This window comes from Coturnix japonica, unplaced genomic scaffold, assembly GCF_054131305.1.
Source record: "Coturnix japonica strain WE unplaced genomic scaffold, WE-NBRP24 Scf111, whole genome shotgun sequence".
Taxonomy (NCBI): Eukaryota; Metazoa; Chordata; class Aves; order Galliformes; family Phasianidae; genus Coturnix; species Coturnix japonica.
Genome location: NW_028189014.1, coordinates 51555 through 70693, shown reverse-complemented (window position 1 = coordinate 70693; position 19139 = coordinate 51555). Strand labels below are relative to the sequence as shown.

Below are 19139 nucleotides of genomic sequence, written 5' to 3'. Positions count from 1 at the left end.
GGGGTGGGATTGAAGACCCCTATAGGGGTAAGAGAGGGATAATTAAGGGGGGTGGGATTGAAGACCCCAATAGTGATAGAGGGGTGGGATTGAAGAGCCCTATAGGGATAGAGGGATGGGGGGTGGGATTGGAGACCCTGATATGGATAGAGGGGTGGGATTGAAGACCCCAATAGGGATGGGGGGTGGTGGGACTGAAGACCCCAATAGGGGTAGGGGGGGTAATAAAGGGGTGGGGGGTGGGATGGGTTATGGGGTGGGATTGAAGACCCCAATAGGGATGGGGGGGGTGGGATTGAAGAACCCTATAGGGATATGGGGGGGAAGGGGTGGGATTGAAGACCCCAATAGGGATAAGGGCTGTTATGGGGTGGGATCAATAGGGAATCCTCCGTGAAACGGTTGAAGTTCAGCCCCACGGGGGGGACGGTGGTCTGGGGGGGCACAAGTAATAGGGGAGGGGGTGTTAGACCCCTATAGGGTGTTATGGGGTGGGATTGAAGAACCCTATAGGGATATAGGGGTGGGAATAGGGATCAATAGGGAATCCTCCGTGAAACGGTTGAAGTTCAGCCCCACGGGGGGGACAGTGGTCTGGGGGGGGGAGATATAGGGTGGGGGGTGTTAGACCCCTATAGGGACTGGGGAGTGGGATTGAAGAGCCCTATAGGGGTAGGGGGGTGGGTGGTGGGATTGAAGACCCCAATAGGGATGGGGGGGTGGATAATAAAGGGGTGGGGGGGTGGGATTGAAGACCCCAATAGGGATAGGAGTGTTATGGGGTGGGATTGAAGACCCCAATAGGGTTAGTGGGGTTGGGGGTGAGATTGAAGACCCCTATAGGGGTAAGAGAGGGATAATTAAGGGGGGTGGGATTGAAGACCCCAATAGTGATAGAGGGGTGGGATTGAAGAGCCCTATAGGGATATGGGGGGGAAGGGATTGAAGAACCCTATAGGGATATGGGGGGGAAGGGGTGGGATTAAAGACCCCAATAGGGATAGGGGGGGTAATAAAGGGGTGAGTGGTGGGATGGGTTATGGGGTGGGATTGAAGACCCCAATAGGGTAATAATAAAGGGTTGGGGGGTGGGATTGAAGACCCCAATAGGGATAAAGGGGTGGGATTGAAGACCCCTATAGGGTTAGTGGGGTTGGGGGTGGGATTGAAAACCCCTATAGGGATAGAGGGATGGGGGGTGGGATTGGAGACCCTAACATGGATAGAGGAGTGGGATTGAAGAACCCTATAGGGATAGGGGGGGGTGGGATTGAAGAGCCCTATAGGGATATGGGGGGAAGGGGTGGGATTGAAGACCCCAATAGGTATAAGGGGGGTTATGGGGTGGGATTGAAGACCCCAATAGGGATGGGGGGGGTGGGATTGAAGACCCCAATAGGGATGGGGGGTGGTAATAAAGGGGTAAGGGGTGGGATGGGTTATGGGGTGGGATTGAAGACCCCAATAGGGATTGGGATTAATAATATGGGGTTGGGGGGTGGGATTGAAGACCCCAATAGGGATGGGGGGGGTGGGATTGAAGAACCCTATAGGGATATGGGGGGCAAGGGGTGGGGTACTGAAGACCCCAATAGTGATAAAGGGGTGGGATTGAAGAACCCTATAGGGATAGGAGTGTTATGGGGTGGGATTGAAGACCCCAATAGTGATAAAGGGGTGGGAAAAGGGATCAATAGGGAATCCTCCGTGAAACGGTTGAAGTTCAGCCCCACGGGGGGGACAGTGGTCTGGGGGGGCACAGATATAGGGTGTTAGACCCCTAACATTGGGGTCTGGGACTGAAGACCCCAATAGGGATAAAGGGGTGGGATTGAAGACCCCAATAGGGATAGGAGTGTTATGGGGTGAGATAGAAGACCCCAATAGTGATAAAGGGGTGGGACTGAAGACCCCAATAGGGATAGAAGGGGTAATAAAGGGATGAGGGGTGGGATGGGTTGTGGGGTGGGATTGAAGACCCCAATAGTGATAAATGGGGTGGGATTGAAGACCCCAATAGGGATGGGGGGGGTGGGATTGAAGACCCCCATAGAGATAAAGGGGTGGGATTGAAGACCCCAATAGGGACAGGGATTAATAATATGGGGTTGGGGGTGGGATTGAAGACCCCCATAGGGATAGGAGTGTTATGGGGTGGGACTGAAGACCCCAATAGGGGTAAAGGGGTGGGATTGAAGACCCCTATAGGGACAAGGGGGGTTGGGGGGTGGGATTGAAGACCCCCATAGGGATAGGAGTGTTATGGGGTGGGATTGAAGACCCCAATAGTGATAAAGGGGTGGGATTGAAGACCCCAATAGTGATAGGAGTGTTATAGGGTGGGACTGAAGACCCCCATAGGGATAAAGGGGTGGGATTGAAGACCCCAATAGGGATAGGAGTGTTATGGGGTGGTATTGAAGACCCCCATAGGGATATTGGGGGTGTGAATAATGAAGGGTGGGACTGAAGACCCCAATAGTGATAGGAGTGTTATGGGGTGGGATTGAAGACCCCAAAAGCGATAAAGGGGTGGGATTGAAGACCCCAATAGTGATAGGAGTGTTATAGGGTGGGATTGAAGACCCCCGTAGGGATAAAGGGGTGGGATTGAAGACCCCAATAAGGACAGGGATTAATAATATGGGCTTGGGGGGTGGGATTGAAGACCCCAATAGGGACAGGAGTGTTATGGGGTGGGATTGAAGACCCCCATAGGGATATTAGGGGTGTGAATAATAAGGGGGTGGGATTGAAGACCCCCATAGGGCCAATGGGGCTGTGAACAATCAGGGCGGGGGTCCCTCGCCTCGATCCTGTTGAGCAGGTCCTCGTAGCTGACGTCGGGGTTGTTCTGCAGGAATTCCACCACGATTTTGCTCATGTAAATCTTCTCCTGCATCAGCGCGAAGATGGGGGCGTACTCGTCGCTGGGCTCCATCAGGATGTAGTCGGCGAAGGCTGCGGGGCAATGGGAGGGTCCTTACAGGGTCATATATGGGATGGGAGGGTCCTTACAGGGTCATGTATGGGATGGGAGGGTCCTTAAAGGTCAAAGAACTGTGGGGTTGGTTGGGTTGGTTGGGTTGGGAGGGTCCTTGAAGGTCGTAAATGGGTTGGGAGGGTCCTTACAGGTCGTAAATGGGTTGGGAGGGGCCTCAAAGGTCGTAAATGGATTGGAAAGGTCCTTCAAGAGCCTTGGGGTTGGATTGAGTTGGTTGGATTGGGTTGGAAGGGTCCTTCAAGGTTGTAAAGGGGTTGGGAGGGTCCTTAAAGGTCAAAGAGCCGTGGGGTGGGTTGGTTGGGTTGGGTTGGGAGGGTCCTTCAAGGTCATGAATGGGTTGGAAGGGTCCTTGAAGGTCATGGGACTATAGAATGGGTTGGAAAGGTCCTTAAAGATCAAAGACTTGCGGGTTGGGTTGGGTTGGAAGGGTCCTTCAAGGTCGTAAAGGGGATGGTAGGGTCCTTGAAGGTCGTAAAGGGGTTGGGAGGGTCCTTGAAGGTCGAAGAGCCTTTGGGTGGGTTGGTTGGGATGGGTTGGGTTGGGTTGGAAGGGTCCTTAAAGGTCAAAGAGCGATGGGTTGGGTTGGGTTGGTTGGGTTGGGTTGGAAGGGTCCTTGAAGGTCATAAATGGATTGGAAGGGGCCTTGAAGGTTGTAAAGGGGTTGGAAGGGTCCTTAAAGGTCAAAGAGCTGTGGGTTGGGTTGGGTTGGAAGGGTCTTTGAAGGTCAACGAGCGATGGGTTTGGTTGGGATGGTTGGGTTGGGTTGGAAGGGTCCTTCAAGGTCGTAAATGGGTTAGAAGGGTCCTTAAAGGTCATAAATGGGGTTGGAAGGGTCCTTGAAGGTCAAAGAGCCGTGGGGTGGGTTGGTTGGGATGGGTTGGGTTGGGTTGGAAGGGTCTTTGAAGGTCAAAGAGTCATGGGGTGGGTTGGGTTGGTTGGGTTGGAAGGGTCCTTGAAGGTCATGAATGGGTTGGAAGGGGGCGTACTCGTCGCTGGGCTCCATCAGGATGTAGTCGGCAAAGGCTGCGGGGAAAGGGGGGCAATGGGAAGGTCCTTGAAGGTCGTAAAGGGGTTGGGAGGGTCCTTAAAGGTCGAAGAGTCATGGGGTGGGTTGGGTTGGTTGGGTTGGGAGGGTCCTTCAAGGTCATGAATGGGTTGGAAGGTCCTTCAAGAGCCGTGGGGTGGGTTGGGTTGGTTGGGTTGGGTTGGAAGGGTCCTTGAAGGTTGTAAAGGGGTTGGGAGGGTCCTTAAAGGTCAAAGAACCGTGGGGGAGTTGGGTTGGAAGGGTCCTTCAAGGTCAAAGAGCCATGGGGGTGGGTTGGGTTGGGAGGGTCCTTGAAGGTCATGAATGGGTTGGAAGGGGGCGTACTCGTCGCTGGGCTCCATCAGGATGTAGTTGGCAAAGGCTGCGGGGCAATGGGAGGGTCCTTACAGGGTCATATAGGGGATGGGAGGGTCCTTGAAGGTCGTAAAGGGGTTGGGAGGGTCCTTGAAGGTCGTAAAGGGGTTGGGAGGGTCCTTGAAGGTCATAAAGGGGTTGGAAAGGTCCTTCAAGGTCAAAGAGCTGTGAGTTGGGTTGGGTTGGAAGGGTCTTTGAAGGTCAAAGAGTGATGGGCTGGGTTGGGTTGGAAGGGTCCTTGAAGGTCATAAATGGGTTGGACACCCATGAAGGGGTCTCAGACCCCCTCCCCACCCCTCACCCCCCTACAAAGGGGTCTCAGCCCCTCACCCCACTTCTCACCCCCCTACAAAGGGGTCTCAGACCCTCACCCCACTTCTCACCCCCCTACAAAGGGGTCTCGGACCCCCACCCCTCACCCACCTGTAGTGAACCCAATGAGCGCCTTCTCCCCTCCATCGAATCCCGTGATCCACCACGCGTTGATGGGCCCCAACTTCTTGGCCCTCACCCCACCTACAAGAAGAGAAACCGACCCCATATCAACCTTAATCCCCCCTCCCCAATATCCCCCCACCCCATATAGAGAGACCCCATAGAGAAATGGGGCTGGGGGCTTCACAGCTTCATCCTACCCCGAAACCGGACCGGACCTCACCATCCAAACATGGGTTGTCGTCGTAAATGGGTTTAACGACGCCGCTGAAATACAACTCGATGTTCCTCTCGATCAACCCGGTGTCGAAGGGGCAGAGGTGGCCACGTTTGTCGTAGACGCTGATGGGGATGGAGGGGTTTTTGGGTTGAATTTGTGGGGTTTTGGGGTTGATATGGGGGGTTTTGGGGTGGATTTGTTGGGTTTTGGGGTTGATTTGTTGGGTTTTGGAGTGGGACATGGCCCCGTTTGTCGTAGACGCTGATGGGGATGGAGGGGTTTTTGGGTTGGATTTGTGGGGTTTTGGGGCTGGGGTGGATGTGTTGGGTTTAAGGTGGATATGTTGGGTTTTGGGGTTGGATTTATTGGGTTTTGGGGTTGGATATGTTGGGTTTTGGAGTGGGACATGGCCCCGTTTGTCGTAGCCGCAGATGGGGATGGAGGGGTTTTTTGGGTTGGATTTGCCCCCGTTTGGGGTTTTGTTAGGTTTTTGGGGTGGATATGGTGAGGTTTGGGGTGGATTTGTTGGGTTTTAGGGTGGATATGGGGAGGTTTGGGGTGTATTCATTGGATTTGTTGGGTTTTTGGGTGGATATGTTGGGTTTTGGAGTGGGACATGGCCCCGTTTGTCGTAGACGCTGATGGGGATGGAGGGGTTTTTGGGTTGGATTTGTGGGGTTTTGGGGTGGATATGGGGGGTTTTGGGGTGGATATGGGGAGGTTTGGGGTGGATTCATTGGATTTGTTGGGTTTCGGGGTGGATTTGTTGGGTGTCGAAGGGGCAGAGATGGCCACGTTTGTCGTAGACGCTGATGGGGATGGAGGGGTTTTTGGGTTGGATTTGTGGGGTTTTGGGATAGATATGTTGGGTTTTGGGGTGGATATGGGAAGGTTTGGGGTAGATTCATTGGATTTGTTGGGTTTCGGGGTGGATATGTCGTTGGGTTTTGGAGTGGGACACGGCCCCGTTTGTCGTAGACGCTGATGGGGATGGAGGGTTTTTTGGGTTGGATTTGCCCCCATTTGGGGTTTTGGGGTTGATATGGGGGGTTTTGGGGTGGATATGGTGAAGTTTGGGGTGGATTCATTGGATTTGTTGGGTTTCGGGGTGGATTTGTTGGGTTTTGGGGTGGATTTGTTGGGTTTCTGGGTGGATATGGGGGGTTTTGGGGTGGATATGGGGAGGTTTGGGGTGTATTCATTGGATTTGTTGGGTTTTGGGGTTGGATATGTTGGGTTTTGGAGTGGGACATGGCCCCGTTTGTCGTAGAGGCTGATGGGGATGGAGGGTTTTTTGGGTTGGATTTGCCCCCATTTGGGGTTTTGTTGGGTTTTTGGGTGGATTTGTTGGGTTTTTGGGTGGATATGTTGGGTTATGGAGTGGGACATGGCCCCGTTTGTCGTAGACGCTGATGGGGATGGAGGGTTTTTTGGGTTGGATTTGCCCCCGTTTGGGGTTTTGTTGGGTTTTTGGGGTGGATATGGTGAGGTTTGGGGTGGATTTGTGGGGTTTCTGGGTGGATATGGGGAGGTTTGGGGTGGATTCATTGGATTTGTCGGGTTTTGGGGTTGGATATGTTGGGTTTCGGAGTGGGACATGGCCCCGTTTGTCGTAGACGCTGATGGGGATGGAGGGGTTTTTTGGGTTGAATTTGTCCCCGTTTGGGGTTTTGGGGTTGATATGGGGGGTTTTGGGGTGGATATGGGGGGGTTGGGGTGGATATGGGGAGTTTTGGGGTGGATTCATTGGATTTGTTGGGTTTTGGGGTGGATTTGTTGGGTGTCGAAGGGGCAGAGATGGCCCCGTTTGTCGTAGACGCTGATGGGGATGGAGGGGTTTTTGGGTTGGATTTGTGGGGTTTTGGGGTTGATATGGGGGGTTTTGGGGTGGATATGGGGGGTTTTGGGGTGGATATGGGGAGTTTTGGGGTGGATTCATTGGATTTGTTGGGTTTTGGGGTGGATTTGTTGGGTTTTGGAGTGGGACATGGCCCCGTTTGTCGTAGACGCTGATGGGGATGGAGGGGATTTTGGGTTGAATTTGTGGGGTTTTTGGGTTGAATTTGTGGGGTTTTGGGGTTGATATGGGGGGTTCTGGGGTGGATATGGGGAGTTTTGGGGTGGATTCATTGGATTTGTTGGGTTTCAGGGTGGATATGTTGGGTTTTGGAGTTGGACATGGCCCCGTTTGTCGTAGACGCTGATGGGGAAGGAGTCAGAATTGGGAGGTTTTTGGGTTGGATTTGTGGGGTTTTGGGTTGGATTTGTTGGGTTTTGGGGTGGATTTGTTGGGTTTTGGGGTGGATATGGTGAGGTTTAGGGTGGATTCATTGAATTTGTTGGGTCTTGGGGTGGATATGTCGTTGGGTTTTGGAGTGGGACATGGCCCCGTTTGTCGTAGACGCTGATGGGGATGGAGGGGTTTTTTGGGTTGGATTTGCCCCCATTTGGGGTTTTGGGGTTGATATGGGGGGTTTTGGGGTGGATATGGGGAGTTTTGGGGTGGATTCATTGGATTTGTTGGGTTTCGGGGTGGATTTGTTGGGTGTCGAAGGGGCAGAGATGGCCCCGTTTGTCGTAGACGCTGATGGGGATGGAGGGGTTTTTGGGTTGAATTTGTGGGGTTTTGGGGTTGATATGGGGGGTTTTGGGGTGGATATGGGGGGTTTTGGGGTTGATATGTTGGGTTTTGGAGTGGGACATGGCCCCGTTTGTCGTAGACGCTGATGGGGATGGAGGGGTTTTTGGGTTGGATTTGTGGGGTTTTGGGGTTGATTTGTTGGGTTTTTGGGTTGGATTTGCCCCCGTTTGGGGTTTTGTTGGGTTTTGGGGTGGATTTGTTGGGTTTTGGGGTTGATATGTTGGGTTTTGGAGTGGGACATGGCCCCATTTGTCGTAGACGCTGATGGGGATAGATTCAGAATTGGGAAGTTTTGGGGTTGGATTTGTGGGGTTTTGGGTTGGATTTGTTGGGTTTTGGGATAGATATTTTGGGTTTTGGGGTTGATTTGTTGGGTTTTCGGGTGGATTTGTTGGGTTCTGGGGTTGATTTGTTGGGTTTTGGAGTGGGACATGGCCCCGTTTGTCGTAGACGCTGATGGGGATGGAGGGTTTTTTGGGTTGGATTTGCCCCCATTTGGGGTTTTGGGGTGGATATGGGGGGTTTTGGGGTGGATATGGGGAGGTTTGGGGTGGATTCATTGGATTTGTTGGGTTTTGGGGTGGATATGTTGGGTTTTGGAGTGGGACATGGCCCCGTTTGTCGTAGACGCTGATGGGGATGGAGTCAGAATTGGGAGGTTTTTGGGTTGGATTTGTGGGGTTTTGGGTTGGATTTGTTGGGTTTTGGGGTAGATTTATTGGGTTTTGGGATTGATTTGTTGGGTTTTGGGGTGGATATGGGGAGTTTTGGGGTGGATTCATTGGATTTGTTGGGTTTTGGGGTTGGATATGTTGAGTTTTGGAGTGGGACATGGCCCCGTTTGTCGTAGACGCTGATGGGGATGGAGGGGTTTTTGGGTTGAATTTGCCCCCGTTTGGGGTTTTGGGGTTGATATGGGGGGTTTTGGGGTGGATATGGGGAGGTTTGGGGTGGATTCATTGGATTTGTTGGGTTTCGGGGTGGATTTGTTGGGTGTCGAAGGGGCAGAGATAGCCCCGTTTGTCGTAGACGCTGATGGGGATGGAGGGGTTTTTGGGTTGAATTTGTGGGGTTTTGGGGTTGATATGGGGGGTTTTGGGGTGGATATGGGGAGGTTTGGGGTGTATTCATTGGATTTGTTGGGTTTCGGAGTGGGACATGGCCCCGTTTGTCGTAGACGCTGATGGGGATGGTTTGGGTTGGATATGGGGGATTTGGGGTTGATTTGTTGGGTTTTGGGGTAGATTTATTGGGTTTGGGGATTGATTTGTTGGGTTTTGGGGTTGATTTGTTGGGTTTTGGGGTTGATTGGTTGGTTTTGGGTTGGATATGTTGGGTTTTGGGGCAGATTTGTTAGGTTTTGGGGTGGATTTATTGGGTTTTGGGATTGATTTGTTGGGTTTTGGGGTTGATTTGGTTGGTTTTGGGTTGGATATATTGGGTTTTGGGGCAGATTTGTTAGGTTTTGGGGCTAACCCTAACCCCCCACCCCCAAGCCCTTTGGGTTCAGCCGCTGACCTGAAGGAGGTGACCTTGTGTTGAGGAAGGTCCTCGTAGCTCTCAAAGCCGTCCTCGTTGGCGTCGAAGATGGACAGACGCTCGTCCGTCAGCATCTCGGGCTCCTCCAGCTGAGACCCACATAATGGGGGGGGGACACGACTTTAAGGACCCAAATCCAACCCCATAGACCCCTCTATGGGGGATGGGGGGACATACACGACTTCAAGGACCCAAATCCCACCCATCGACCTCCGGGAACGGGGGATACACAACTTCAAGGACCCAAATCCCACCCCATAGACCCCTCTATGGGGGATGGGGGGACACACATGACTTCAAGGACCCAAATCCCACCCATAGACCCCCGGGAAGGGGGGGAACTCAACTTTAAGAACCCAAATCCCACCCATAGACCCCTGGGAACGGGGGATACACAACTTTAAGGACCCAAATCCCACCCCATAGACCCCTCTATGGGGGATGGGGGGACACACACGACTTCAAGGACCCAAATCCCACCCATAGACCCCCGGGAAGGGGGGGGAACTCAACTTTAAGAACCCAAATCCCACCCACAGACCCCCGGGAACGGGGGATACACAACTTTAAGGACCCAAATCCCACCCCATAGACCCCTCTATGGGGGATGGGGGGGGACATATGACTTTAAGGACCCAAATCCCACCCATAGACCCCCGGGAAGGGGGGGAACACAACTTTAAGGACCCAAATCCCACCCATCAACCGCTGGGAATGGGGGATACACAACTTCAAGGACCCAAATCCCACCCCATAGACCCCTCTATGGGGGATGGGGGGACACACACGACTTCAAGGACCCAAATCCCACCCATAGACCCCCGGGAATGGGGGATACACAACTTTAAGGACCCAAATCCCACCTCATAGACCCCCGGGAAGGGGGGGAACCCAAATTTAAGGACCCAAATCCCACCCCATAGATCCTTGGGAAGGGTTATGTGGGGGGACACAACTTCAAGGACCCAAATCCCACTCATAGACCCCTGGGAATGGGGGATACACAACTTTAAGGACCCAAATCCCACCCATAGACCCCCGGGAAGGGGGGGAACTCAACTTTAAGGACCCAAATCCCACCCCATAGACCCCTCTATGGGGGATGGGGGGACACACATGACTTCAAGGACCCAAATCCCACCCATAGACCCCGGGGAAGGGGGGGAACTCAACTTTAAGAACCCAAATCCCACCCATAGACCCCTGGGAATGGGGGATACACAACTTTAAGGACCCAAATCCCACCCCATAGACCCCTCTATGGGGGATGGGGGGACACACATGACTTCAAGGACCCAAATCCCACCCCATAGACCCCTCTATGGGGGATGGGGGGACATACACGACTTCAAGGACCCAAATCCCACCCCTAGACCCCCGGGAAGGGGGGGAACTCAACTTTAAGAACCCAAATCCCACCCATAGACCCCTGGGAATGGGGGATACACAACTTTAAGGACCCAAATCCCACCCACAGACCCCAGGGAAAGGGAAGAACCCAACTTTAAGGACCCAAATCCCACCCATAGACCCTCATAGACGCCCCCCATTGGCATCCCCCATAGATGGGGCTGGTAGAACCCTATTACCGCATCGTCGGGGTCCCCTTGGAAGAACTTGAGGTCGGGGTCGTCGAGGTATTGCCGGCAGTCGAGGCATTTGGGAGGGGTGGTCTATAAGACATGTAATGCATCATCAACCCCCCCCCCCCCCATGGAACCTTCTTTGGGGTCTTCTATGGGGTTTTACCCTCTTTATGGGGTCAACCCTAAAGGCAGAGACGCCAAAATTACCCCAACGTCAACTCACTTTGGCGGGCGTTGAGGTTTTAACCTGAGTGAGTTCGTCCTTTATCTCAGATCTATGGGGGAGAAAAGAGAATCGCCATCAGCCCCATAACCTGTGGGGGGACCTGAGTGGGTCCAGCCCCATAACTTGATCCCATAATGGGACCTAAAATGGCACCGGGCTCCTCACCCTTCTTTGGTTTCCATTTTGAGCCTCTTCTCGTCCTGTTCCTTGGGGGAGAAGATGGAGGTTGGATGATGGAGCGACAAGATGGAGGTCCCAAATAGCACCCAACCCAACCCAAACCCGGCTGTGACATCAATGAACCCAACTGAGGCTCAACCCAACCAAAACTCAACCAAAATCCAATAAAAACCCAATAAAAAACCAACCGGAACTCAACCAAAACCCAACCAAAACTCAACCAAAACCCAACCAAGACCCAATAAAAACCCAACTAAAACTCAACTAAAGCCCAACCACAACCCAACTAAACCCCAACCCAACCAAGGCCCGACCAAAACCCAATAAAAACCCAACCAAAACCCAACTAAGACCCAACTAAGGCCCAACCAAGACCCAACTGAGACCAATAACAACCCAAAACCCAACAAGACCCAACCAAGACCCAACCAAGACCAACAACAACCCAAGACCCAACCGAGACCCAACCGAGACCAATAACAACCCAAGACCCAACAAGACCCAACTGAGACCAACGACAACCCAAGACCCAACCGAGACCCAACCAAGACCCAACTGAGACCAATGACAACCCAAAACCCAACAAGACCCAACCGAGACCAATAACAACCCAAGACCCAACTGAGACCCAACCGAGACCAATAACAACCCAAGACCCAACTAAGACCCAACTGAGACCAATGACGACCCAAGACCCAACCGAGACCCAACCGAGACCCAACTGAGACCAATAACAATCCAAGACCCAACTGAGACCCAACCAAGACCCAACTGAGACCCAACCGAGACCCAACTGAGACCCAACTAAGACCCAACCAAGACCCAACTGAGACCCAACCAAGACCCAACTGAGACCCAACCAAGACCCAACTGAGACCAATGACAACCCAAGACCCAACTGAGACCCAACCAAGACCCAACTGAGACCAATAACAACCCAAGACCCAACCGAGACCCAACCAAGACCCAACTGAGACCCAACCAAGACCCAACTGAGACCAATGACAACCCAAGACCCAACTGAGACCAAACCAAGGCCCAACTGAGACCCAACCGAGACCCAACTGAGACCCAACTAAGACCCAACCAAGACCCAACCGAGACCCAACCGAGACCAATAACAACCCAAGACCCAACTGAGACCCAACCAAGACCCAACCAAGACCCAACCAAGACCCAACTGAGACCCAACTGAGACCAATGACAACCCAAGACCCAAAAGACCCAACCAAGACCCAACCAAGACCCAACCGAGACCCAACTGAGACCCAACCGAGACCCAACCGAGACCCAACCAAGACCCAACCAAGACCCAACTGAGACCAACGACGACCCAACTGAGACCCAACTGAGACCCAACCGAGACCCAACCGAGACCAATGACGACCCAAGACCCAACCAAGACCCAACCGAGACCAACGATGACCCAAGACCCAAGTGAGACCCAACCAAGACCCAACCAAGACCCAACTGAGACCAACAACAACCCAAGACCCAACTGAGACCCAACCAAGACCCAACTGAGACCAATAACAACCCAAGACCCAAGTGAGACCCAACCAAGACCCAACCGAGACCCAACCAAGACCGAACCGAGACCCAACAACAACCCAACTGAGACCAACAACAACCCAAGACCCACCCAAGACCCGACCCAACCCCACCCCACACCAGAACCACCCCCACCCACCTTCTCCTCCAGCTCCTCCTCTTCCTCCTCCTCCTTCTCGGCTCCCACCTCCACCTTCGCGGCCCCGTTCACCTCCTCTGATTTCCTTTTGGTTGACCTATGGGGCCAACCAAAGCACGTTGGGGTGGGGGAACCACAACCCCCTCCCCATCTTTCCATGGAACCCCATAAGTTTTGGGGTTGGGGGGGGACAAAGGGGCCACCAACCCTTTGGCAAACACATTGACGGCGCCGGGCTGCCGGCCGGAGCTGCGGGTGACACGAGAGCTGGCAGGAGATCCTATAACAAACAACAAACCTGTACGTGAACAAGACCCCAAAGACCCCTCCCCAAGCCAACAGAGACCCCTATAGAAGGATATAGGGACAGAATCCCACCCCATAGGCCCTATAGGCCCCATAGAAGGCCTTACTTTTGCTCTTCCCATCGCATTGGCTCCGTTGCGAGCCCATGGCGCCCGAAGTAAGGAGGAAGAGGAAGAGGACCCCAAAGACCCCTCCCCAACCCTATAGAGACCCCCATAGAAGGATATAGGGACAGTATCCCACCCCATAGGCCCCATAGAAGGGTATAGGGACCCCATAGGCCCCATAGGCCCCATAGAACGCCTTACTTTTGCTCTTCCCATCGCATCGGCTCCGTCGCGCTTTGCGAGCCCTCGGCACCGGGATTAAGGAGGAAGAGGAGGAAGAGGAGGAAGAGGAGGAAGAGGAAGAGGAGGCAGCGGAGCCTTCATCCACCTCCATGGCTCCATCTTCTCTTCCTCCCCCCCGACCCCGATCCCACTCCTCTTCCTCGCTGGTCCCGGAGGCTCCGTTCCCTGTACATCCATTAGTTGAAAACAACTTGGCCGCTTCTCCATTCTCAGCCTCCAGCTCACGGCGGAGGAGGGCCTTCACTTTGGCCATATAACGATCCTAAAATGGAGACCAGACCATAAATGACCTAAAAAAGCGGGATTTCAGCCCAAAAATGAGGAGGGGAAGGGGGTGAAAGAGACCTCGGATAGTTCATGGCAGCGCAGCTCGGCGTCGAGGGCGCTCAGCCGGCGTTGGACGTCGGCGCGGAGGAAACCGCGGATGAGGTGAAGCTTCTCCTTCAGGGTCTCCTAATGGGGAGAAATAGAGGGATATGGGGGATTTGGGGGGGATATGGGGTGGATATGGGGGATATGGGGTGGGATATGGGGTGGATATGGGGGATATGGGGTGGGTAAGGGGTGGATATGGGGGATATGGGGTGGATATGGGGTGGGATATGGGCTGGATATGGGGGATTTGGGGTGGATATGGGGGATATGGGGGATTTGGGGTAGGTAAGGGGTGGATATGGGGGATATGGGGGATTTGGGGTGGGTAAGGGGTGGATATGGGGGATATGGGGTGGATATGGGGGGGATATGGGGGATATGGGGGATTTGGGGTGGGTAAGGGGTGGATATGGGGGATTTGGGGTGGGATATGGGGTGGATATGGGGGATATGGGGTGGATATGGGGGATATGGGGTGGGTAAGGGGTGGATATGGGGGTTTGGGGTGGATATGGGGGGTTTTGGGGTGGATTTGTTGGGTTTTGGGGTGGGATATGGGGTGGATATGGGGGATATGGGGGATATGGGGTGGATATGGGGTGGATATGGGGGATATGGGGAGGGATATGGGGGGATATGGGGGATATGGGGGATATGGGGGATTTGGGGGGGATATGGGGTGGATATGGGGGATTTGGGGGATTTGGGGTGGGATATGGGGTGGATATGGGGGATATGGGGTGGATATGGGGGGATATGGGGGGATATGGGGAATATGGGGGGGATATGGGGGATATGGGGGATATGGGGGATATGGGGTGGATATGGGGTGGATATGGGGGATATGGGGGATTTGGGGTGGGATATGGGGTGGATATGGGGGATATGGGGGATTTGGGGTGGGTAAGGGGTGGATATGGGGGATTTGGGGTGGGATATGGGGTGGATATGGGGGATATGGGGGATATGGGGTAGGTAAGGGGTGGATATGGGGCTTTGGGGTGGATATGGGGAGTTTTGGGGTGGGATATGGGGTGGATATGGGGGATATGGGGTGGGTAAGGGGTGGATATGGGGGTTTGGGGTGGATATGGGGGGTTTTGGGGTGGGATATGGGGTGGATATGGGGGATATGGGGTGGATATGGGGTGGATATGGGGGTTTTGGGGTGGGATATGGGGTGGATACGGGGGATATGGGGGATTTGGGGTGGGTAAGGGGTGGATATGGGGGTTTGGGGTGGATATGGGGTAGGTAAGGGGTAGATATGGGGGTTTGGGGTGGATATGGGGGTTTGGGGTGGATATGGGGGATATGGGGTGGGATATGGGGTGGATATGGGGGATATGGGGGATATGGGGTGGGATATGGGGTGGATATGGGGTGGATATGGGGTGGATATGGGGGATATGGGGTGGGATATGGGGTGGATATGGGGGATATGGGGGTTTTGGGGTGGGATATGGGGTGGATATGGGGGATATGGGGGATTTTGGGTGGGATATGGGGTGGATATGGGGGATATGGGGTGGGATATGGGGTGGGATATGGGGTGGATATGGGGAATATGGGGGTTTTGGGGTGGGATATGGGGTGGATATGGGGGATATGAGGGTTTTGGGGTGGGATATAGGGGATATGGGGGATTTGGGGTGGGATATGGGGTGGATATGGGGATTTGGGGTGGGATATGGGGTGGGATATGGGGTGGATATGGGGGTTTTGGGGTGGGATATGGGGTGGATATGGGGGATATGGGGGTTTTGGGGTGGGATATGGGGTGGATATGGGGGATATGGGGGATTTTGGGTGGGATATGGGGTGGATATGGGGGATATGGGGTGGGATATGGGGTGGGATATGGGGTGGATATGGGGAATATGGGGGTTTTGGGGTGGGATATGGGGTGGATATGGGGGATATGAGGGTTTTGGGGTGGGATATAGGGGATATGGGGGATTTGGGGTGGGATATGGGGTGGATATGGGGATTTGGGGTGGGATATGGGGTGGATATGGGGGATATGGGGGATTTGGGGTGGGATATGGGGTGGATATGGGGGATATGGGGGATTTGGGGTGGGATATGGGGGATATGGGGGATTTGGGGTGGGATATGGGGTGGATATGGGGGTTTGGGGTGGATATGGGGGGTTTTGGGGTGGATTTGTTGGATTTGTTGGGTTTTGGGGTAGATGTATTGGGTTTGGAGGGGGATATGGGGGAGTTTTGGGGTGGATTTGTTGGGTTTTGGGGTAGATATATTGGGTTTGGGGGAGATATGGGGGATGGACTCAATGGGGTTTTGGGGTTTATGGGATGGATTCAATAGGGGTTTTAGGGGATGGATTTAATGGGGTTTTATGGGGTGAATTCAATGGGGTTTTGGGGTCCCCCCCAGACCCACCTTCTCACTCGGACTGTCCTCATCCCGCTCCAGATCCCGCAGCCTGTGGGGTTAAATAGGAACAGGGTTATGGGGGGAAATGGCCCTATAGGGGAACATGGCCCTATAGGGGGGTCACAGCCCTATAAGGGATCATGGCCCTATAGGGGGGTCACAGCCCTATAGGAGATCATGGCCCTATAGGGGGGTCACAGCCCTATAGGGGAACATGGCCCTATAGGGGGTCACAGCCCTATAGGAGATCATGGCCCTATAGGGGGTCACAGCCCTATAGGGAATCATGGCCCTATAGGGGGTCACAGCCCTATAGGGGATCATGGCCCTATAGGGGGGTCACAGCCCTATAGGGGGGTCACAGCCCTATAGGGGATCATGGCCCTATAGGGGGGTCACAGCCCTATAGGAGATCATGGCCCTATAGGGGGATCACAGCCCTATAGGGGATCATGGCCCTATAGGGGGGTCACAGCCCTATAGGGGATCATGGCCCTATAGGGGGGTCACAGCCCTATAGGGGATCATGGCCCTATAGGGGGGTCACAGCCCTATAGGGGATCATGGCCCTATAGGGACACCCCTCAATGGGTCCGTAGCCCTATAGGGCCACAATGAAACCCCTATGGGGTCATAGCCCCATAGATCTGCCCCAATATATGGATGTAGCCCTATAGGATCACCCCAATATGGGGTCAGCACCCCATAGCTCCGCCCCATAACACTATAGGGCCATAAACCCCCCATAAACCAGCACCACAGCCCTATAGGGTCACATTGAGCCCTCTATAGGGTCGTAGCCCCATAGATCTGCACTAACACCCCCATATGACCCTATAGGGCAGCCCCAATACGGGGTCAGTGCCCCATAGCTCCACCCCATAACACTATAGGGCCATAAACCAGCACCACAGCCCTATAGGGTTGCATTGAGCCCTCTATAGGGTCACAGCCCCATAGATCAGCTCTGACACCCCCACGTGACCCTATAGGGCGGCCCCACTGTGGGGTCAGCGCCCCATAGCTCCACCCCATAACACTATAGGGCCAATGCAAAGCAAAGCAATGCAATGCAAAACAACAAAGTTACTGCAAAGCAAAGCAAGGCCATGCAATGCAAGAGGAATGCAAAACAAGGAGATACCAGCGCAATGCAATGCAATGCAAAGCAATGGAGGCCCATGCCATGCAATGCAATGGAAGTCCTTGCAATGCAATGCAATGCAATGCAAAGCAATAAAGTGTCAGTGCAAAGCAAAGCAAAGCAATGGAGGTCCATGCAATGCAATGCAATGCAATGCAAAGTGAAGGGATGTCAGTGCAATGCAAAGCAATAGAGACCCATGAAATGCAATCGAAGTCCTTGCAATGCAATGCAATGCAAAGCAATGCAAAGCAATAGTGTCAGTGCAAAGGAAAGCAAAGCAAAGCAATGGAAGTCCATGCAATGCAATGCAATGCAAAATAACAGAATTGATGCAAAGCAAAGCAAAGCAAAGCAAAGCAAGGCCATGCAATGCAGGAGGAATGCAAAGCAAGGAGATACCAGTGCAGTGCCAAGCAAAGCAATGCAATGCAAAGCAAGGAGATATCAGCGCAATGCAAAGGAGAGCAATGCAAAGCAATGGAGGTCCATGCAATGCAATGTAATGCAATGCAATGTAAAGCAATGGAAGTTCATGCAATGCAATGCAATGCAAAGCAATGTAAAGCAAAGCAAAGGAGTGTCAGTGCAAAGCAAAGCAACAGAAACCCGTGCAATGCAATGCAATGCAAGGAGGCCTATGCAATGCAATGCAATGCAATGCAATGCAAAGCAAAAAGTGAAGGGATGTCAGTGCAATGCAAAGCAATAGAGGCCCATGAAATGCAATGGAAGTCCTTGCAATGCAATGCAAAGCAACAGTGTCAGTGCAAAGCAAAGCAAAGAACTGTCAGTGCAAAGCAATGGAGGCCTGTGCAATGCAATTCAATGCAATGCAATGGAGTGTCAGTGCAAAGCAAAGCAAAGCAAAGGAGGCCCGTGCAATGCAATGCAACGTAAAGCAAATTAAAGCAATGGGGGCCCATGCACTGCTAAGCAAAGCAATGGAGACCCATGCAATGCAATGCAATGCAACGCAATGCAATGCAAAGCAAAGCAATAGAGGCCCGTGCAACTCAATGCAATGCACTGAAATGCAATGCAACGCAACGCAATGCAGTGCAAAGCAAAGCAAAGCAAAGGAGTATTTGCAATGCAAAGCAAAGCAATGCAGGCCCGTGCAATGCAATGCAGTGCAATGCAATGCAAAGCAAAGCAACGGCAGGCCCTGCACTGCAATGCAAACCAATGGAGGCCCATGCAACTCAATGCAACACAGTGCGAAGCAAAGGAGTATCTGCAATGCAAAGCAAAGCAACGGCGGCCTGTACAACTCAACGCAATGCAATGCAATGCAAAGCAAAGCAATAGAGGCCCATGCAATGCACTGCAATGCAACAGAGGCCTGTGCAACACAACGTAACGCAATGCAATGCAATCCAATGCAATGTAATGCAAAGCAAAGCAAAGCAATAGAGCTCCATGCACTGCAAAGCAAAGAAACGGAGGCCCATGCAATGCAAGGCAAAGCAAGAGGCCCGTGCAGTGCAATGCAACCCAACACAACGCAATGCAATGCAATACAAAGCAAAGCAAAGCAAAGCAAAGGAGTATCTGCCATGCAAAGCAAAGCAACGGAGCTCCGTGCACTTCAGTGCAAAGCAAAACAGGCCCGTGCAATGCAATGCAATGTAACGGAGGCCC

General features: G+C 53.1%; 1 protein-coding gene across 1 annotated transcript in view; it reads right to left on the bottom strand.

The window, feature by feature from the left end:
- The window catches only part of DNMT1 (DNA methyltransferase 1), a 75464-nt gene that overhangs the window by 52905 nt on the left and 3420 nt on the right, over positions 1–19139 (bottom strand). Inside the window, exons 2-13 of the mRNA XM_085535207.1 lie at positions 16358–16400; positions 13922–14029; positions 13535–13838; positions 13128–13200; positions 12921–13017; positions 11216–11256; positions 11048–11099; positions 10828–10911; positions 9218–9327; positions 5062–5180; positions 4827–4919; positions 2810–2961 (exon numbers count right to left, since the gene is read on the bottom strand). Of these exons, the coding sequence (XP_085391333.1) occupies positions 2810–2961; positions 4827–4919; positions 5062–5180; positions 9218–9327; positions 10828–10911; positions 11048–11099; positions 11216–11256; positions 12921–13017; positions 13128–13200; positions 13535–13838; positions 13922–14029; positions 16358–16400 (1276 nt within the window). The remainder of the gene's footprint in view (positions 1–2809; positions 2962–4826; positions 4920–5061; positions 5181–9217; positions 9328–10827; positions 10912–11047; positions 11100–11215; positions 11257–12920; positions 13018–13127; positions 13201–13534; positions 13839–13921; positions 14030–16357; positions 16401–19139) is intronic.